At 39.0% G+C, this 22,608-nt stretch overlaps 2 protein-coding genes, 1 long non-coding RNA gene and 1 pseudogene across 6 annotated transcripts; all 4 read left to right on the top strand.

Moving 5' to 3' along the window:
• Window positions 1–6,047: 6,047 nt before the first annotated feature.
• LOC121778197 (putative F-box/FBD/LRR-repeat protein At5g22670) lies at window positions 6,048–8,160 on the top strand. Of its 2 annotated transcripts, none has more exons than XM_042175507.1 (4): window positions 6,048–6,106; window positions 6,209–7,111; window positions 7,184–7,321; window positions 7,805–8,160. In XM_042175507.1, exons 1-4 carry the CDS (start codon window positions 6,059–6,061, stop codon window positions 8,042–8,044), a joined length of 1,329 nt encoding a protein of 442 aa, XP_042031441.1. In that variant the 5' UTR covers window positions 6,048–6,058; the 3' UTR covers window positions 8,045–8,160. The 2 variants fall into 2 exon arrangements, with proteins under 2 accessions (XP_042031441.1, XP_042031440.1); XM_042175506.1 differs by having other exon boundaries at window positions 7,664–8,160.
• Window positions 8,161–12,467: 4,307 nt separating this feature from the next.
• LOC121780147 lies at window positions 12,468–18,821 on the top strand (annotated as a pseudogene).
• LOC121778198 lies at window positions 17,737–21,910 on the top strand. 3 transcript variants are annotated; one of them, XM_042175508.1, is made up of 5 exons: window positions 17,737–17,757; window positions 18,363–18,562; window positions 18,654–18,855; window positions 20,447–21,510; window positions 21,578–21,910. In XM_042175508.1, the coding sequence occupies exons 4-5, from the start codon at window positions 20,465–20,467 to the stop codon at window positions 21,795–21,797; spliced, it is 1,266 nt and encodes a 421-aa protein (XP_042031442.1). In that variant the 5' UTR covers window positions 17,737–17,757; window positions 18,363–18,562; window positions 18,654–18,855; window positions 20,447–20,464; the 3' UTR covers window positions 21,798–21,910. The 3 variants fall into 3 exon arrangements, with proteins under 3 accessions (XP_042031442.1, XP_042031444.1, XP_042031443.1); XM_042175510.1 differs by lacking the exons at window positions 17,737–17,757; window positions 18,363–18,562; window positions 18,654–18,855 and adding an exon at window positions 19,891–20,165; XM_042175509.1 differs by lacking the exons at window positions 17,737–17,757; window positions 18,363–18,562; window positions 18,654–18,855 and having other exon boundaries at window positions 19,891–21,510.
• Window positions 21,911–21,923: 13 nt separating this feature from the next.
• Window positions 21,924–22,385, top strand: LOC121778202. Its single transcript, XR_006045636.1, has 2 exons — window positions 21,924–22,195; window positions 22,272–22,385. It is a non-coding gene; the product is annotated as an uncharacterized LOC121778202 (long non-coding RNA).
• Window positions 22,386–22,608: the final 223 nt, after the last annotated feature.

Raw genomic sequence — 22,608 nt, 5'->3', positions numbered from 1 at the left:
GAGACGTCTACTAACATGGCTGAGTGTTATAACAATGTGTTGTTAGCTACGAGGGAACTGCCAATTAGAGCTATCATTGATATTACATTTTGGAGGACCATCAATTGGTTTGTTAACCGAACGACTCTAGCCAAACAATGTCAGACGACTTTGACACCGTGGGCTTGGGAGTTGTTTCAGAAGAATGACCGTCGAGGGAGACGTCATCATGTTAGGCCTACAAGCATAGCTCGTGGCACTTATGAGGTGCTAACATATCACAGAGGTCCGGGTAGAGGCCATAATATACATGTTGTTGAGTACCGTGAAAAGATTTGCTCATGTGGAAAGTGGCAGACCTGGAGAATGCCTTGCTCTCACATTGTTGCGGTGATGAGAGAACGCAGTGATGACATCTTCAGTCAGGTTGATACCCGATACCATACAGATGTTTGGATTCACCAGTACGCAGGTATGTTATTTAGATACTTCTTATTCTTACATTATTATCATGTCTTACGGTTGGAATTTTATGCAGCTGCGTTCCGTCCATTGAGACACCAGGATTATTGGTATGAACCTGAATGGACGTTGGAATGTTCACCAGCACGGCTACTTCCTCGTTCACGTGGTCGGTACTCAAGAGCCAGGATATTATGTTTGAGAAATGTGTTAAGACTTAAATTCGTACTTGTTTACGACTTTAATTATGTTTGAGAAATGTGTTAAGACTTTAATTTGTATTCGATTTTAATTACGATGTTAGGTGTCTTGCTCTTGTTTTCTAGGCAGGAAATTCACCCGGCCGGGTGAGGTTTTCAGGCAGGAAATTCACCCGGCCGGGTGTTAATATGTGGGGGTTCTCTGGTTGGCCGAAGAAGCAACGGATGAACTATGCCGGTGATTACAGCGGCAGCAGCGGAGGTTCCTATGACCACCCCGAGGATGTTTAGGATTTCTTGTCCCCTCCGGTGTTTACTCTCCACACTCGCCCGGTTGGTCAATGGCGGGCGCAACGGGCAGCGAGGGGAATCGCCCAGGGGTCCCCGGAGGTTCAGTCGGCATCCCCCTATTGGCACGTCGCCAGCCAATCTCGCCTTCTTCGCGCGTCTACAAATGCGCGCTCAGATGCAGAAGACTCGGGCTAAATGGAGGGCGGCCACTGACCCCGTGGAGAAGAGGTTTCTTCACTCGATGCTCGATAGTATTCGGGCCGATTTGGATGTCGCCACGGAAGATAGAGGGCTCAGACGCGAGCTCAGATGCCATTCATTTTTTGAAAATTAATGTAATTTTTTTAATTAATGTACTTTTTATTATTTAAATATTATTATTGAATTTTCACGTATCTGTGTCGTAAATTCAATTCCGTATTTTGTGTGATTGTTAATTATGTGTTTTTTATAATTTTGTTTATTATGGCTAGCCTATTGCTTGTCCAGTTGCTTGTCCAGATGATGTTGCAGGAGAAGTTTTAGTCCTGATGACGTGGCAGGAGGAGTTTGTGGCTGAGCTATGGCTGACCTATTCTGATTGTGGATGCTCTTAGTGCATCCACAATGGCGGCGAGCGCGCCGGCTAGCCGATTTTCGGCGCTGGCCGGTACGCTCGCCGAACCATTGCCACCGGCGAGCGCCATTTCGGCGAAAGAATCGGCGAGCGCACGCCGATTCTCGGGCGCTCGCCGATCCGCTCGCCGGTTGCTCGCCGCCATTGCAGCCGCCCAATCGGCGAGCCCCCGAATTTTTTCCAATTTTTTTTTAATTTTCGAAACACTATATATACGCGATTTGTACGTCATTTTCATTCACACCGCTTGTTTTAACGAGTTTTCTCTCTGACTTAATTTATGTACAAGAGCAATATCACGAAATGAGTAACACGGGTGGTAGTAGTGGTGGTAGTGGTGGGGATGCTGAGGAGTACGAACGGCAAATGTATGAACAGTTGGAGGCCTATACGTCCCGTGAGATATACCTCGACCTCCACCTGTTGTCCCCCGCCGAGCCGTGATTGATCGGGATCACGTAGCTGCACATTAGCGGCTATATGAAGACTACTTCGCAGAGGAGCCGCGGTTTGGGGCCAACCTTTTCAGGCGGCGTTTTAGGATGAGCAGGGCCCTGTTTATGCGTATTGTTGACGCTTTGGAGATTCGATATACGTGTTTCCGCTTCAGACACGATGCGGCTGGCAGACCCGGCCACACGCCTATTCAAAAGTGCACTGCGGCAATCAGGCAGATGGCCTACAGAGGCGCGGCAGACATGTGGGACGAGTACCTCCACATCGGTGAGACGACTGCCCTTCAATGTATGAAATTTTTCTGTTAGGGCGTGGTTGAAATATTCCGTGATCAGTACCTTCGAAGCCCAACCCCCGAAGACTGCTAGGAGCTGATGCAGATGCACGGGGAGAAGCATGGGTTCTCGGGTATGTTAGGCAGCATAGATTGTATGCATTGGGAGTGGAAGAACTGTTCCCTGCCTAGAAGGGGTTCTACATGACATGCTACAAGGGCAAGAATCCCACGATGATCCTCGAGGCCGTAGCTGATTACCGGCTGTGGATTTGGCATGCGTATTTTGGGGTAGCCGGGTTGAACAACGACCTCAACGTCCTCAACTCGTCGCCCCTTTTCAACGAGCAGTGCCAGGGCGTCGGTCCGGCCATCAGTTTTGTCGCCAACGACAACCAGCATGATATGGGCTACTACTTGGCGGATGAGATATACCATAGGTGGCCCGTCTTTGTGAAGACGATCAGATGCACATCTGATGAGAGGAAAGCCTATTTTGCGGAACGTCAGGAGTCGTCGCGCAAGAACGTGGAGCGCGCATTTGGTGTGCTACAGTCTTGATGGGCGGCAATTAGGGGTCCAACGCGTTTGTGGCATGTCGACTGCATTGCTGATATAATGTACGTCTGTATTATGCACAACATGACTGTCGAAGATGAAGGTGTACAACTGACTAGTTGGGCCAACGATGATAATAAAGTCGGTCCAAGCCACGGCGTGGCCGCCCCCAACGTACGAAGGGGGGTACCGCACGATGAAGTCGGCCTCCTCCAAGCACATGCCGACATGCGCCAAGTGGATGCTCATATTCGACTCCAAAAGGATTTAATTGAAGAGTTGTGGGCGCGGAGGACAGCACGGCGTTAGTTTTTTTTAAAATTATGTAATTTTTTTAATGTACTTTTTTTTAATTTAAATAAAATTATTGAATTTTCCCGCATTCGTGTCGTACATTTAATTCTGTATTTTGTGTGATAGTTAATTATTTGTATTTTATAATTTTATTTATTGTGGCTGGGCTATGACTAGGGTATTGCTTGTCCAGTTGCTTGTCCAGATGACGTGGCAGGAGGAGTTTTTAGTCCTGCTGACGTGGCATGGGGAGTTTGTGGATGTGCTATAGCTAGGCTATGGCTAGGCTATTATCATTGTGGATGGTCTTAGACGCCAAAAACTCTCTTCTCTAACTAGCTCTTGCTCTACTTTTTTTTCCTCAGATTATGAAAAGTGGTGACGTGTGGGGAGTGTATCTATATATACACGGTTAAATCCTCCTAATTCTCAGGGAAGAGATTTGGACAGAAGATTTTTTAGTATTATTTGAGCTAAACCATATCGCGTAAGGTCTCATGTTGGGCTTCTCAAAAGTAGTTTCATAAAATGGAAACTGGGCTAGGAGAGTAAAAAAAAAAGTTAAACAAAGTTGGGTCATACAAATTTCTATTTTCTCCTCAAGAATCGTGTAATATTCTTCGACTACAACTCCAACAATTTTCGAACATTCACAATATTCCACTTCCATTGCTATTTAAAATTCTCTATTCTCTATTCTCCAATTAAGCAAAACGTGAAGGAACACGGGCTATATTTGCCTAAAGTTTGACGATCATCCAAAAACTAACTTAAAAGAAATAGGAAAAGTCGGGGCGATGTTGGTACTGAGTTCTGCACGTGCTGCTGTGGCAAATCGATACAAAAAGATGATGAACGAAGCTATGGTGGTTGTCGGAGAGCGGTTGCAGCCAGCTGACAGTAGGAGGTCAGCCACGATGGAGGATGCAACGTTTGGTCAGGCAATGGTAGCGAATGGGACGGGCGGTCTTCCGGCTGCCAAGAATCAGTGTAGGACAAGTAGTCATCCACGCTATAATTGAAGGAATTGCTCGAATCTCATGGGTCAATCAGTGTAGAGAAAACTGAAACTAGTATATAAATCTCATGGGTCACTCATTTTATCACCAATTGGTTTTAGGATGGAACCCATTGATTTCTATCAATCTGGCTCCGGCGTCAGCAAGGGATAGCAGTGGTATGGCTCTGGTATCGGCGCAGGGGGAGGCGAGGAATAGCAGTGGTACGGCTCCGGATGCATCTCCGGCTCAGAGGTAGGGTGGAGGACGGATCCCAACCAGTCTGCGGCCAAGTGGTGGGCGGCGGTGGTGGCTGGTAGGGATGGCAGGGCTGTTGTGCGGCGGTGTACAGTGATGTCGCGTCGGGAGGGTCAGGTTCCCAGCATGTTGGCGGGCTTGATTGCACGAGTTGCTGTTGGTTGTTCAGATACCCCGATTGGGCATTGGTATACCCGCCGTAGAAGCTTTGAGGCGGCACTGCTGTGGCGTGGGCCGCATATGGCTCCGACATGATGTATGCAAATCATATTGTGGAGGGCTGAAGTGATCGCGCTGCCCCGGTATGACAACGGCTTGATTATTGGCAGTGGTGGGAGGCTCGGGCGATCCAGATGGTAGCTCCACGCACGGTCTTGCTGCCCCGACATAGTGTATTAGGGTTCCGGACCATGGGTTGGCGCTGGTTCCTAGGGCTGGTCTGGTTTGGGAAGCGGCAGAGACCGTAGTTCATCAACGCAGCGGTCGGTCGCACGATACTCGGCCTGCCAAGGCTGATTTCCAATCCGGGAACATCACGACTGGTCGAATAGTTCTGCCCTTTCCAGCTGGTAGGACTGCGGTAGTGGGAACCATTCCGGTTGGTACAGCGGCGGCGGTGCTGCCTCTGGTATTGCGGTGCTGAACCTTGGAAATCGCTCGCCGTGGGATTATATGGGGGGTCTGGATCAGGCCACGGAGGTGGGTCGTAGTCATTCTGGAGGGCATTATACCTGCACTGGAAATAGGGCGCTCGTGCGGCAGCTGGTAGGAGGGTTGCAGCTCCCACAACGAAGGAGCGTGAATCTCCCCAACACGGCGTGCTCAATCGTGATTCCAATTTGGTGATTTCTGCGGAAATTTGTTCAAGTTGCAATGAAATAACGCCGCACGATCGTGCCATGATGACAATAATTTGGAGGAAGAGAACCTAGATGAAAGCACCCGATGATACAAGAGATAACTTCAAGAGATTGCCAAGAAGATATTAATTCGTTCGCAGGGAGAATCCCGTTGAGCAGCCAATTATCATCCAACTAGGGTATTGAGCAAAAAAATTAAATTGCAGGGAATGAAAAGAGACTATAAAAATAATCTAATATATAAAATATAGTAAATTAAATATAATAATATCCTAACTAGAAAGATATGGTGAATCAATAAACTATGGAAAAGATGTGATTATTCAAGTACTAAATAAAGTACTTAATAAGATATTAAAGATATTTCCGAAGATTCGCTTTCATCCAGCTTGTTTGATAAGCAAGAATCACATATCTCATTTAGTGTTTAAACTAAACAAATTTCATCAAACAAAAATTGCATGTGTATGTCAGGTTTGTCGTATGCAAACACTCTTAATTTCTTGATTATGTTGACTTTTTACAGATTGCGTAATTCCCAAGGTATATGTTACATCGAAATTAAAATAAATACCAGCAATAAATTTATGCAAAAAAATGTCGGTAATATAGATATAGATATATATACATGTAGATACTAGATATCTCTTTAGAAAAAGAAGATTTAATTTAACCTAATAGATTTTTTTAAACCGATAGTTAATAAAAAAAGATTTGGTAATTGGTATTGATCCTTTTTAACAGATCGACTATATATATAACATATGCACAACACAAATAAATTCAAGGTAGAATTGAGGAGTAAACTAACAATGGCTAAAAGGCTACGGAGGCGACTACAAGTCGAAGATGACTACACGGTAAAAATCTCCCTAGTTATCATTATTGATTGTTGTTTATGAACTTAACCATTGTAATTAATTAAATCAATAGGCACATAGATGACAATGTTGAGTTTTCAGTTTCAGGGTGATCGAATTAGCATGCTTCCTGACGATATATTATTGTTAATATTATCTTGTTTGAGCTTGAAAGAAGCTATAAGAAGTAGCTTACTTTGCTCTCGATGGAGGAACTTGTGGATCTTCTTACCCAAACTAGATCTTGATCTGGATTCGACAACAATACTACTACAATACCACCGGAAAGCTTATAACATCACCAAGTTAAGAAGCGATTATGTTAGATGGGTTGATCGCATATTCACCATACTCCCAAATTCCTCCACTAACCTTGTCAGATTTAAAGTGGCGTTCGATTTACCTTTATCTTTTAGTGGATGTGTCGATTATTGGGTTAACTCCGCTTTGAGGAGAAAGGTTGAGAGTCTTGATTTGATCTTGAATACCTACGCCTACTCACCAGAAGAGTTTTACTATTTCCCATACCATAAAGGGAATTTTCCCGACAATCTGAAGCTGCTAAAGAGACTGAGTTTGCATTGTGTGAATGTGAGTGATGCCGCTGTGGCATGTTTGTTGGGAAACTGTGTTCTCCTCGAGCAACTATCCCTGTCCCGGTGTGGAAGAATGCTTTCGTCTCTGGAGGTTGGTGGGACGCTGCCGGTGTTCAAATGCCTAGAAATCAGCCAGTGCCCTAGCCTCTCTTTAGTTGTTGTTCGTGATTCTAATATTGTCTGCATCAAGTACGCTGGTCTGGGTAGACCACATTGTCGTTTCGAGCTACATTGTCGTTTCGAGCTAGTCGGTGTTCCTCGTCTTACTCAGCTCTGGATTCAGGCCGCACACGGCCAGGATAGGAATTTTTATATTAGGAGCATCAGAGGCATTATAGACATGTTTGATTCCGTGCTTCCACAACTACACACGCTCAAGATATACTACAACTACAAAATTACCTGCAATGTAATGTGCACTTGTGATTTATTTGATTTTCAATAAATTAGCTATGACATGTGATATACCTATATTGTACAGGACACTTTGCAGAGTATGATGCCTAATCTAAAGGAATTGGTGGTGGTGGTTGAGAGTGAGTTCAGTGACAATTGTTCTCTCGTGCCAATAATAAAATGGTTTAGTGTGGCACCTTGTTTGCAAAGATTTGTCCTAGAGGTAACTATCTATTCATTTCCTAGATTTAGTTAAATTCTGCTTATACAAATGTAGTATATCATAACTTCGATATTTTCATTAATTGTGGAAATTTGGTCGAAATTATGTATGATGTGGAAGTGATAGTGAAAGAAAGGCGGGTGGTCTTTTTTTTTTTGGTGTCAAACTAATGATGAGAATTAAAAGATTGGCAAATTTATGATATAATTGATATTTTTTTAAAAGTGAGGATTGGCTGATTTTTTCTCAAAAATTTTCTGTTTCCAATATCTTTTGATTTACTTAGTGTGGTTATATAATAATAGATAAGATGAATTACTTTGTTGATTAATGATTTTATAGGCGTCACACCAAGATGAAACCAATGCAAAAATTAATGAACTGTGGGGACCGAAAAGGGATTACTTGATTAATGGTAGTGATTATCATGTTTCGGAGATTAACAACAATAACGAAGTTCAACTGGCTTATTCTCACATCAAGGAAGTAGAGTTTTTTGGCTATCGTGGTGTGCGTAATCATCTTCAAATGATTAGTTGGTTGGTGCGACACGGTGTTGCACTAGAGAGGATAGTCGTGGATCCACGATCTTTCGAGATACGTCCGAATATGCCATGGGATCGCATTTCTCGAATCCAAATGGATGATGAAATAATTGCAAGGAAGCTTGCAAAGAAGCAACTTAGACATGTTAATTCAAGAATAAATGTCAACATTCTTTAGACTAGGATTTATGAATTTCATAGCTCAAAATATCAAACATTTATCCAGATTTTGGCACTTGATTATTATGAAACTATGAACGTTGCATGAATGATCATTTCTCTATTCCTATTTGCTTCTCAGCTAATGACCATGTCTGGAATAGATATGGTTAATTTTGGAACAATATGTCATTTAGATCGTGAGCTGGCATTAATGTGTGAACAAATATCATCACACAAAAAAATCTACTCTAATGTAGTATTTTGTTTCGTTTAGAATGAAATAATTGAAATAGTTAATGTTTGATTATTTTTTTCGATAGTGATTTAGAGACTGGTAGATATTCCCTCGATCATATATGCAAGACTATTCAGTCCAATTATATACTCCATTTGGCTCCGTGACAGTGGTAACATAGTTTCAAAATAAAAACCATTCATATATGATCCAGGGTGAATATCTACCAAAGTTTTTATCGTGATTGGAAGAACTCTGAAGCTTTTATTGGAAAGAGATGATACGGTCATATGATTACATTATCATATACTATATACAATATTTAGTCTAGGGGAGTGTTATATTGCTAACTCAATACTTAATTGCTAACTATAACTAAATAATAGCCATTAGATATTCAAATTAAAGGCTTTGATCATCAACCCTGAAATGTTAATACGATCAACAAAAACGTCAATAAGGCCATATGATTAATTCCAAAAAATATCAATAGGGGTATTAATGTCAATTAACTACAAAATTAGTTATAACTAACTTTTAAAAGAAATCCCAAAACTTCAAATTCATATAACATATATCAAATTAAAGATAACTTTATAAGGATTCCAACGATATACTACATGCATATATTCCGACGTCAAAATTTGAAAAAAAATTCGAATTTTTTTTATTTTTTCGCACAGCAGCTATGTCAACATACTATATAAAATATTTCAATATAATACATGTAAAATGTCAATATAAGTAATGGGTTAACATTCTTAAAGCATTGTGTTGATATTTTCGAACCACTATATTGACATTTTCATTCAAAACCCTAATTTAGAGTTTTTTTTTTATCTTTTTCGATTTAATTAATAAAAACAAAAATTACACGTGGCAAATTGTAAACCACACGTTTTCTAGAATCCTATGGCCTTAAATTAATTGTAGTTAGTAATTAAATGATGAGTTAGCAATTGATCACTCCCCATTTAGTCTATTAGTATTATACTACCTCCGTCCCCCAAAATTAGACATACTTTGACCCGACACGGGTTTTGAGAAATGTAATGAAAAGTGAGTTGACAAAGTTGGTGGGATGTGGGTCCTACTTTTAAAATATTAGTTTTATAATAAAATGTGAGTAGGAATGAGTTAGTGGAATATGAAGTCCACTACCAAAAATGGTAAAAGTGAAGTGTGTCAAACTTTCAGGGACGGACCAAAATGTTATACTGTGTCAAATTTTCAGGGACGGAGGTAGTAATATCATATCTTTCCATATATTCGGTATCTTGTTCTCTAAGTTAGGTTATTAGTAGTAGTAGTAGTATTATATATAGGACCTATTGTTATTCTCTTCATTCAATCAATAAATATATGAATTTACGTCTCTTTCTATTTTATTTTACGCACTTTGTTTAAGCTTGAGTTGTCGACGGGATTCTGCCTCCCGGGACTTCTCTTTTTATCTCTTTTATCTTTTATGCTTAGTAATGAATATAAGAAACATATTGACTTGAATAATTCAAGTCAAAGAGTTTATATTCCCACAACAATTTCACAAATAGTTGACTTTCAGAATATTTATCTTGGTTAGTACGATAAAATTTTTCGGCACGGAGATTAAGAAAAATTTTGTTAGATGAGTTAAATAAAGAGAGAATAAAGTGAAAAATGAAAAAGGTAGAGAGATGAAGAGAGAGAAAAGTAAGAGAGAATAAAGTAGGTGTGGAAAAATGTGTTGACTCTATTACTATGGAATGGAGGAAGTAGTAGTTAATATAGGTTGACAGTCAACGGAGAATATTACCCGAAAAATCATATAACCACTTCGTTTCGAAATGCTCTATTGTTTTGGAAAATGAATAATGGAGTAATACATATTGAAGGCTTTATTTCATTGTTTCTTCTAGCTAAATTGATCGCTTTTTAAGAAGATCGAGCAGGTTAGGGTTATTTGTAGTGATATTAATTCAACATGAAATTCGCAGGTAGACCCCAAATAGTCCGAATATTTTGTAAGATTGGGATAGTAAAATTTATGTCACGAAAGAATCACAACTTAAATAATCCTAAATCTGAATTCTGCGGGTTGGCCGGAAATGCGATAATTCTCATTATTTAATTTTCAATTTTCAATTTTCATTACATTTTTCAGATTTTATAAGTTAGTTCAATAATATTTTTTTTTCAAATGCACTTGAAAATATATTTTGATTCATTATTTAAAAGTTATACTCGTATGATATTCGGTTTCCTGTATAAAATAGTATCAAGATATAATCTATGATTGAGTTGTGAGATTATTTTAGTAATCTGGGGTTTGCAGTTAGTTATGACTAATTATTCCATGATTTTCCATCTAGGATTGAATTGTGGTATGAATATCATAAACCAAACACATTACATATTTAACATCGGGATATAATCTTGTAAACTAAACAACCCCATATTATATTCATTACAAAAAATGATAAAAGTGATAAATTTTAAGGGACAGACGAAAATAGAAATAAGTACTCTAACAAATTTTTAGGAACAGAGGAGAGAGTGTATTAATAAAAAATATTTAGCCCAATTGGCCCTGACAGGTAAGCCCAAATTCGAATGCTTAGGATTTGAGTTGAAAATTTATAACCCGAAAGTCCTGTATCCGTATACCCCGGCAATCCGAGCGGATTAGCTTGAACCCGAACAGATTGACCAATCAACATTTCTCGTTATTGGTCCAATAAAACTCTCCCTCCTCCTTCGTCAATGCCGGGTGGTAGTTAGGGATGTCAATCGGGCCGGTCCATCGGGTTTCGGGCCAACCCTACTCGGGTTGCGATTTTTTCGGGTTACAAAAGTTCAACCCTAACCCTAAACGCTCGGGGTTCGGGCTGGCCCAGCGGTTTAATCGGGTTGCTACCGATAAAATTAACATGCGATCAATCCAATAAATAATGACGAAAATTAATTATATTTATAAAATATAAATATTTAATTATGATAAATTCGAGATATATACTTAAACTCAAACACAAACATGATCAAATACTAATATTTGAGATTTGTGTAAAATAAAACATAAATTTAAATATTTTAAAGCATGTTTTAAAACAGGTTTTACAAATGTAAATTTTTATTAATGAATTAGAAGTTTCTAATTTATTTATTTATTATTATATTAATTAAATTTTAATATATAATTTATATATTTAATATAAAATTGAATGTTATTTTTTTAGTTATCTATATTATAAAAATAATCAATGAAAGTGTCCAATTAGGAGTCAAACAAATATAACAATAGAAATTTTATCGGGTTTTCGGGCCAGCCCATCGGATTTTCGGGTCTGACCCTAACGGGTTGCGGGTTAATCGGGTGCGGGCTAATCGGATTGTAATTTTATCGGGCTAGAAATTTTCAACCCTAACCCTATAAATTTGGCGGGTTATTCGGGTCAGCCCACGGGTTGCGGGCTGCATTGACATCCCTAGTGGTAGTGATAGATAGTCGATGCACTTCCCTAATTCTCTCCGGCTGCCGTCATTTAGTTTAACTACCATCTAATTTCATATAGCATACTTGAAATTAACCAGAGCTACACGTGCCATATTTAAATCGCAACTAAATTAACTTTCAAATTCCATCGTGATAAAAGGGATTTAAATCATTTAATATTACTAAAAGATTAAAATTTAAAAATGATCACTTATGTAATGAAAATGAGATGGTAAGAATTTGGGCTGCTAGTATTGGGCCTCATGAACCCATACCACTGTATATTCAATTACATTTTCATGGATCGGATCGGATCTAACCCGGATTGGCTCGGCCCATTTGCGACACGCTTTCCAAAAACTAAAGAATGGATAAGAGATAAAATCGCGTTCACAAACATATCAACATCGACTAAACACTTAGGACCCGTTTTATAGAGTGAGTGGGTTATAGCAAGAGGATTAACATAGGATAAAATTTTCGGGCCAAATGTAGGATTTATGTAGGATAAAATAAACCCACAAGAGGATAAAATAAACCCACAAATTTTGTGGGTCACATTAACTACGCCCAATAGTGAAAACGGGCACTATTCACGCGGGCCTGGCGGGCCGCCGCAATTTTTTTCGGGCCTTGGATTGCATTTATCCAGGCTATCAAACATTGCATTGTGGTGGGTCCCACCAACCTTAACCTTGGTTTATCACCTATAAAACGGGTGATACCGCAGAGAACCGTATTTAAACTTCCGCAGGCAACTTCATCACTCATAGAGTATATAAAAGATTAAAAACAATTTCTTCAGCTCTGAAAGTGAACAAAAATTGAAGCTGCTCAGCTATGGAGTTTGAGGTGAGAGCAGTGGGAGGAATCGAGAGCTGCTTCGTCTCTCTCCCTCTCTCCCTCATCCAAACCCTTCAGACCGGTTACCTCCCTCCAATTCTAGCGCTCGAGCTCCGCTCCGACGATCGCCTCTGGCAAGTCGCGTGGTGCGGCGCCGCATCGAATTCCCCTTCCTCAATTGAGGTAGAGCTTTAAGTTAGTTTTGATTGGAGAGTGGTGTTCTTACTTATCTGAATTTGCGGTTTGGGCGCGGGGGTGAATTTTTGCAGATAGCTCGTCACTATGCGGATTGCATTGGATTGAGCGATCGGACCTCGGTTAAAGTGCGTGTGATCAGTAATTTGCCTAAAGCTACGCTTGTGACGGTTGAGCCGCTCACGGAGGATGATTGGGAGATTCTGGAGCTCAATTCGGAGCTTGCTGAAAGTGTTATTTTGAAGCAGGTGATTTGATTGATTCTGTCTTGGTTCAATTGTGCTTCTGTGCATTCGAATTACTGTACAGTAAGGTGGAACATAGTAGTAATTTTGAAGTAGGAGTTATGGTCTGAGTTCGTGTGTATTAGTTAGGGGCTGCAATTCTGAGTTTAAGAGAATGCCTCTTGTTAGGGAGAGTTTGATAGTCTGTTTTTAAGAAGTTTGGAATTGATTTAGGTGTGGTTCATGTTATTTTTGAGAATTTGATGTGTTAAATGTTGTGCAAACTTTTATTAACTCAAATTTGGCTGCATACAGGTTGGAGTTGTACACGAACAAATGAAATTTCCATTGTGGTTGCATGGACAAACAGTTGTCACATTTCTTGTTATGTCAATCTTTCCCCAGAATCCAGTAGGTAACTGCATTGCTTTAGTTTCTGGAATCCTGGAAATCGTATTCCTATTCCGTTTTTTTTTCTTTTTCTTTGTTCTACTTTCGAAGCAGTTCTCCTTTCATGTTTGGGTTATGCATTACTTGTTATATTGTGCCAGTTTAAGGCCTCTTATTATCCTCTTCCATTCAACGAAAACTCTTGTGAACATACTTCTATTAAGTAGATTATCATTTTTTATGCTTGTTATTTTACATGTGAGATTGTTTCCAGTTCAACTTGTTCCTGGAACTGAAGTTGCAGTAGCTCCGAAGAGACGTAAAAGTCCGTCCCTGCAATCTCCAGATGAGGGTCACACAATTGCTAAAGCACAACTTCGGATCCAAGATTCAGATAATAAGTCAGTTTATAAATATGAGGAAAATGGTGTTGAAATGGACGTAGTACTCACATTTGGTGTTTATGTCCATCCAGAAACAGCTAAGAAATATTCTTTCAGTTCTTGTCAGCTTGTAGAGATATCTCCACGGTCTCTATCCAAAAATAACAAGAAAAAGCTGCAATCTAGAAGCAAATCAAATGAAAATGAAGCCAATAATGGGATTCATAACGATAAGCGGAATTCTCCCCAGCATCTCATCGTCCATCTATTATTATGTGAATCAGTGTCAAAAGGGCACATAATGCTAGCTCAGTCTCTTCGCCTGTATTTGGGGGTAGAATTACACTCATGTAAGTTAATTCTTCAAAGTATTGAGTAACATTTCTAGTTGAATTAAAATCAAAACGAGTAAGTTCGTCTTTGTTTTGTTAACTTGTCAGTTGTCACGACTCACAATACCCTAATTTTTTTGGTCTTTTTTTTGGCTTTATTTAAGTTAGTGATATTCATTTACTCTGCTCTTATTTCAGGGGTACATGTTAAAGGGTGTATCACTAGTGCAAAAAAAGACATACCTCCCTTTTCTATTTCACCATATCATTTCAAGATATTTGAAAAGAATCAGTTTATGGAGAATAACAGCCCAGAAGTTGCAAGCAACCGCGAGCACCATAAACAAAAAGATAGTCTTGATAGTATTAGTTCAAATGCAGAACTGGGTGTTAGTGATTGGTCTATGCACGACAAGGTTGTTGCCCCGCACTTTCTTCTGGACTTTCTCATGATGAGGTTGAAGCCACAGCTACTAAGACTAGGGAAAGACACAGGAAACTTGGTCATAGAAATGGTTTATCAGATCTTTTACGTGTGAGGTGTATAGCCCAGCTTGAAACTTTTGCTTCAAATTCAGCAGAAGACGTAAGCTCATTGGTTATAGGAAGCAAAAACTTACTTCATTTAAAAGTCAAATATGAGAGTTTGCCTATAAATTGCAAGATACAAACATCTGGTAAAAGTTTCCCCAGAAACAGAAACCAGGCTGAAGATGCATGGGTTGATATCCTTTATATGCTGTCACTTGTTGATGAATCTTTGCATGATGGAGACTATAATACCTATGAACTTGCATTTGACAAAGACTGCGGGAGCAACTTTTCTTCAAAAACTTTAGACATGTTGCTAGAGAAGCTGCAGCTGGGTGATATGTTATTCTCTCATGTTGCCCCTTCAGTATTTCCTGGAAATGTCCTTTGTGCTTCAAGTTCTTCATTGGACTGGATGGGTACAGCTCCATCTGATGTAAATCACAGTAGGTATTTTTTACCTAGTTAACTTTCATTTCCATCATAATATAATTATGTAGGCTACTGAAATTTCTGTATGGGATTAACATGTCTGTACTTGTGTGAGACTACTGATGACTGCCTACTAGATCCCCAAGGAGGGGATTCGTTGCCTAGTTCTGGTTTGCTATATGATTTTCTTGCTAAATAAGACTTCCTAGAAGACAAACTTTATGAAAGTGTCCCGTAAATGTTCAATCTTTGTGTGATGGAATGGTTTTTTTTTTTGTGGGATTCTAAAGTCTGCTTAGGAGGTCTATAGGAGACCATAAGATGACAAACTTTCCATCAACCCTACAAAACCACTAAACTGTAATCTGTATCAGGTGAGTGCTTTGGCTTCTAGTTTATAGATCAGCGCACACCTTCAACGCCTCAGACCGGGCAGTTTAGCGATGATGTTCTGTATGTGATTAAGTTGTCTCTGAATTGAGTGAAGTCTTGAAAATTTGCATAGGTAAAGGTGCATATTCTCAAAGAAGGTTGTCACCTTAGCCACTAAACTCCCAGCACCAATATCCATTACAATCATACTCCCTCCGTGCCACAGTAGTAGAGGTCATTTCATTTCTGCACTCGTTTTGAAAAAATGATAATAAATAATTAAAGTGGAGAGAACGTAAAGTACCATAGCCCGAAACAAATGGGAATAGCTGGAATAAAATCAGAGTATCTCAACAATACAAAAACTCAAAAGAAAGACGACTACTCAGCGGAGCATTCGAGAGAAGGAATATGCCACGTGTGAAGACATGACACATTCTAAACACTTAAATTTCTTCAACGGTCTTGCTCAACACACCCACCGCACCCGTCACACTCAACCTGCACATTTTTAAAAAGAAATGCAGGGCTGAGTACTTGATGCACTCAGTGGACTCATGCCGAAAACATTTTATAAAAAGTATTTATCATGCCACCATTGAGTGACCTTGGGGTTTTGACTTTAAAAATCGCCCAAGACACTAAAATCAATTCTATCGTAAAATTCGGTTGATCAACCATTTTCCCATAGATGTCTACCATATCTGATCCATTGATGACAAGGAACGTGGCCACATCCCAAGTCACTAGACCGGCCGACCCAAAAGACGGCTCACGATCCCATAGGTGTACACTAGCCTGAATAGGGACTCACTCCCTACACAGACCCGAATTCGATTATCCATGGATGGCAAAAGCCACATCAGATAGGTTCCATAGAATAAAACAAAACACAGCATGACAAATATTCGTATAATTTTCACATAAAAATATACTTAGGGCATTGCCCTTATTTAAAAAGAAAAGCTCACCTCAAACGCTTGACTCGTCAATCCCTTCTGCTTCAACCACAAACGACGTGCAAAAGTTCACCCTTTTTAACACAATATGATTATGCTAAAATTAGATTTTACAAAATAACTTAAAAAACGATGCGTGCATCCTACGTGCGTGTGCTCAAATTATTTCTCGTTCTTTCATAGAGATGATCATACATAATCTCGCACAACCAATCCAACGCCTATTCAAAATTTTCTTAATTAGCCAAGCTGAAGTTATTATGCGCAAACTACAGAGCAATTAAACAGAAACCTTCAACCCATTTATTTAATTTACAAGGCCCAACCAAAAGTATTAAATAGCCTAACATTTTAAAGCTAAACCAAGAAAAGGAAATAGTAGCATTATATACTCCCGCCCGCACGGGCTTAACTCAGTCAGTTGGTTCCTGGGTGGTAGATTGTCCCTAAGCAGACAGGATCGAATGCTGGCAGCCGCAGTGTGGGAGTTTCACCACTGTGGTGGCTCCTTGTGTGCTGGTTACCAGTGTAAGTTCCTCCCACCTAATGGGCCGCTGAGGTACCGTGTTTGAACCCCTCCATAGCGATGTCGGACCGGGTTATGGGGGCGCCTGGGGTGAGCGAATCACCTTTTGTCCCTAAGCATTATATACTCCCTGCCACCACACGTCTACTGCCCAAAGACCCAACTCAAACCAACATCTCTCTCTGCCAATTCTTCTACAAAGCTCACTCTCAATTTCTCATCTCTTCCTCTCCTCTCCTCTGTACTCTCCCTTTCCCTATTCTCAATTTTACAAAAAATAAATCCCAATTCACATCTCACAATTTAAAGTCTCAAAACAGAAACTTCAAATCCTAAAACAGTAGTACAAGGCGTGCCTCCATCTTTCTTCCTCTCGGTCTCTTCTCACCGTCGGTAAAACTCGCCGCCGCCAGCTCGTTCAGGCAACTGCCGTCCGCCACTGCCAGTCACCCCTTTAGCACCGCCCAGCCGTCGTCGCCGGTGCCTCAGTCGAGCGGCGCCGCCTCTCACAACTGATCCGTCCCCCTCCCCCTTTTTTTCTCCACTCAAAACTAATCTTTTATTAAGTTTTCTAATAGTTCGATATCAATTGTTAATGGTTGATAACATTTTTCAGACTTGGGATTTTAAAATTTCATGGGGATGAACTAACATGAATATGAACAAATAATTCCATGGAGAAAAACAAACGTCGGACTTGAATATACCTCTAGTTTGATGGATCAAAAATTTGTGAAGCAAAATCTGGAAACTCACGGCTGCTCCACTCCTTTGGCTATCTCTTTGTTTTTCCTTCAGAATTTGGAAGGAGGCTAAAATTTGTGGAATGGTTCGGGTATATATATGTTTCCCATATAGGTTGTAGATTTAAAATTGATATTTAATAGTTGATACTATATATAATAAATACGTGATAGGGTTGGGTTTGTTGGAGGGATTTTAGGGAATGGAGATATGTGATAATAGTTTGGTGATAGGGTTTGAAGAAATATATCTGACCAAGTGAAAAGATTTAATTAGATTTATTTGTTTTTTTTTCTCCTTTATTTTTATTTTTGGGGTGTTACAGTTATTGAACAATATGCATTAATTTTAGGTTATTCTATCTTACTATAGAGAAGTTAGTACTGTTGATATTTGCTATGATATTTTCTCCAGATGGTCATTGTTCCTTACATATTCTAAACATATAAAGATTTATACGGAAACATCATTTAATTGTTTTTCGACATGGAACAATCATGAATCAAAAATACGTTTGCAATGCTGTTATCTCAGTGATTTTTTCCTTGTATGCATAAGAGAAAACAATATCTCACAAAACTGATTGCTATTTGGTTCATTACTCATAAGTATCTTAGCTTTACCAAAGAATTAAAGCTCTTCTCATTACCAATCTGTTGTTTGAGCTTGCAACTGAACATGCTGTTGCATTATCAGGCTGGTTTCAAGGTGAATGACCCAGTTCAAGATGTATTCAATGGGCAGGAGGTGGACGTATGGCCTCGTATTGCATGGAGTCCTAAATGGGGGCTTACATTCTCGTATTACCGGAAGGAAGATCTACCATTGCCATTAAGGGCCAAAGCATCTTTCTCCAGGATCTTGCCTTGGATGGAGCTCTAGTTATCGATGCTGAGGTATGTTACAGTAAATCTCTCAATTGCCAACAACAGCTCTTTTTGACGATACAAGGAACCTGAACCTGATCACTGGTCATTTTCTCAACAGGTTAAAGTAGGAGGAACTGTGCACAACGCCGGATGGGCCATTGAAAAAGTCGATTACAAGGATACTTCAGTGCCTGAAGAAGTGAGGATCAGAGGTTTCAAAATTATCAAAGTGGAGCAGTTGGAGAAGACATACAACGAGCCCGGAAAGTATTCATTAAGCCCCTGAGATCTGATTCAGATATCGGATATCGAATATAGAGGTCTGTCTTCAACTACTTGCATGATTCAATCTTTGTATGATTTTTGTAACATTATATACATCAAATAAATTCTTGGGGCTTCTGCAACTGATAAGAGAGTTAGTTAGTTAGGTGGGATTTTGATGATTCATGCTTTTGAATATAGAATAATGGAAGAAAATTAGACCCTATCTAGGCTGACTGCAATTGTTTGGATCCCATTTCTGTGATATTTCTCCAATTTCATGTGGCTTATATTTCTACTTCACTTGTTTAAAAAAGTCTAATTTTACAATTGACTCGTATGAAATTAAAGTTTATTTTGTGTTTGTGTTCTTTCCTCCCTTATTTTTCTTGTTATAATTCCACATCGTATTGACGTTGCTAGCTATTTAAATATCTAAAAGTCTTGATTTTGGGGCATCAAGGGTTGGAATCTTATTTGAACTGGAACCAAATTAATTTTGCTTTTTCAATATAAATACTAATTTTGCTAGAAAAGTAAATAAATTTGTAATCTTGTTTCATCAATTTTCACTAAACGAGTTTGATGTTTGAAGAATGAAATTCAACTATGAATCTACAAAAACGTGTTGTTACCTTTTGACAATTTTCTTTTCCTGCAATGGTTAGGAAGTTCAAGCTGTTCAACATTCAAAATGTGTTATATTAATAAGTTAAGGCCTAATAATATGCTTGACTTCAACATATTTTATATCGTACAAGATATCAATCTTATACTAGTACTTGGTTGGTACTATATTATTATTTTCAAATTGCAACACATACTCCAAAGTAATTTTAGAATAAACTGTGAGAATAAAAAAATATTATTGTCAATGAAATAAAAATAGACTCACACTCTACTCTCCAAGTAATTTTAAGTCAAATTAGGATCCGTTTGATAAGTTATACTAATTTACGATATAAAAATAATTTAGATATTATTATAATAAACATTACTATTATTTTGATAATTAAGAAGAAACAAGAATTCTAGTTATAAATTTGCGTTATTTTCCTTGTTAACAAGATTTTTATCACTTTCTTATTAAATAAAAAATCAAATAAATATTAGTTTAAAATTTTAAAAATAGATTACTTTCTTAGAACATAAACGAACCCTTAACTTATTGCTGGAGATGATATGTAAAATCTCATAAATTCGTTCAATATATTAAAATGGCATAAATATATTATTGTCCATTTTTATCGCCTATAATGACAACGATTGAATACTAATGTCAATACTGTAAACTGAATTTTCTTCTTCAAAAACCAAAAACCCTATCTTCCTTAGCAGATCGTCTTTTGCGCCGACACAAAGAAAGGTACGTAACGCTTGTTTCTCATCTTCATGCATAGGGTTTTCTTATTCTTATTAACACTACTTTTCTGGCTCATCAATAGAATAGATTATATATTCAATTGTCCGGCTCATAAATAGGATAGATTCAGGATTCATGCTGTTCTTATAGCTGATTTCATGGTGCCTCTACTTTTTCCCACCGGCTCAACCCTCGTTTATGTTCTTAGGGCTAATTTCATTTATGAACTTGAAATTTATTAATCCATATATTGTTATTTTAATTAACTAATTCTCATTGAACAGAACAGCATATATATATATATGGGGGGCGATCTACGGTTCATGATTTTGAAGTACTTACCTAAGTGTATCAACTACTATTGTTTTGACGAGGTGGATTTGAAGGATGGCGCTGAAATTAATCTAGTAGAATTAGAATTTCAAGGAAATTGTCTGCATAAAGACATTCCGGCTTACCCTGGATTTGTTTGTATCGGTGATGCCTTGTTCATGGCCGGAGGTGTCTTCTACGACGTCCCACATCCCACTTTTTTCAAACAGATATCTCCAACAAACTACTTGTCAACTGCGCCACTACCTGTTGTTGGTTCATCACCTGTGACTTGGACTCGTAGCCCCACTAGTATGGATTTAGCCCGAGCCGGCCCCATGGTAGCCCCATTACACGATGGCAGGATATTCATCTGCGGGGGCACTCCTATAAGAAGTAGTTGGGTTGAGATCTACGACCCCAAGACAGGCCAGTTCCTCCCTAGGAAATTGCCTGCCCACATCAAGCGTATTCCTATAGCAAGATCTTGCTTTCAGTGGACCAAAGAACTGGTTATGATATACTATGATAGATGGGTTTACACCGAACTAGAATTCAAAGACGAACACCCCATGTCCTGCGACATCGAAGGACATCAACCCACACTCCTCCAGTACAACTTGGTTACAGACAAGTGGATAGTCTTTGCAGATAACATCCCTCCCCCAATAGATGAAATGAATAAGAGGAACCTCATCTATGTGGGTGGAGACCTTCTATTCAGTATCGACTATTCATATAGTTGGTTGGTCTACGATCTGTCCTCGAGGAAGGTGGTGGGAAACGTGAGTGTGAAGCTTCCGGGTGCGAAGATTTCGGGTGCGAGGGTTATTGATGCTTTCTATGTTGGCGGCAAGACTGATGTTAAAAGTACTAGTTGGTTCTTCTACGTATTCATGCCTAATGTGATTAAACACCAGTTTCGTGGTGTTCAATATGCCAAGGTCGAAGTAGTCCAACGCAAGGACGGGGATTTGTATGCTACAGTTCACATGAACGGTGTCTTGGGAATCTCTCCCTATTCCGACATCTACATGTGAGGCATTGTATTTTGATTTAATTTTGAAATTTCTTTATATTGAAATGCTTGTTTTTGTATGCAGTATTGCAAGCTCTAAGAGAGATGCAGAGGAGGACATGTTGGAGGCAAGCACAACCAGCTCTAAGAGAGATGCAGAGGAGGACATGTTGGAGGCAAGCACAACCAGCTCTAAGAGAGATGCAGAGGAGGACATGTTGGAGGCAAGCACAACCAGCTCCAGCTCTAAGAGAGATGCATTGTTGGAGGAGAGAGGGAAAGAGAAGGTGATGAGAAGTGAATGAAAGCCTGCTGGGAACTAGTATATTATTAATATAACTATATATGTAGTTATGTATGAAGGAGATTTATTTTTGACGTTTCCCTAGCTGTCACTTATCACCTTTTGGATGATGAATTATTAGTGTATATGTAGTTATGTTGGTTGGGATCCATGCCCTCTGTTTGGGTTGGCTCGGTCGCACCACTTGCAGAGATGCCCTTCTTCCCCTTGGCCTTTCTCTTGGAAACTTTTTGGCCTCCTATTTGATTTTGTGTGCGAAAACTCTTCTCCATAGTATTGTTTTAGTCGAAGGAATCGCCCCCGTTCTTGGTGTAGTTGTTGTCAGCATTGACTTTGGTCCTCTTCAGGCTTCATGGAGAGAGTGCATGTTCAATTAGGGAGAAGTATAGCCAGCATAAGGTGAGCAAGTTTCTTGATGTTTGATGATTGTATCAAATGATAGATGGTTTTAACAATTGTTGTTTTTGTGTAACAGTACAAAATTGTGGCTAAGAAAAGCTGCCCTCCATCAATACCAATATAGTACTACTAAGGCTACCTTTGGACTATTTTTTGAAATATTTATAAACTGTGGACACCTTTTTGAATATTTATAAGAGTGCATAATCAATGTATCATTATAAGAAGGGAAAAAAAACGTCTTTTGTGATTCAAAATTTAAAACCCACAATTAATATTACCCTATCTACATTATAATAAAAAAACGTGTCATTATAGCTTTGACCACTAATCAATTTTTATATTTAATTTTCAGTTCTCTAACTTATTTATCATATTTAAAGGGGACGCTTATAAGTTTTAAATTTGGAAGG

Source organism: Salvia splendens, chromosome 19, assembly GCF_004379255.2.
Source record: "Salvia splendens isolate huo1 chromosome 19, SspV2, whole genome shotgun sequence".
Taxonomy (NCBI): Eukaryota; Viridiplantae; Streptophyta; class Magnoliopsida; order Lamiales; family Lamiaceae; genus Salvia; species Salvia splendens.
Note: the sequence above shows the minus strand (reverse complement) of the source record. Positions and strands in the feature narration are given on the sequence as shown.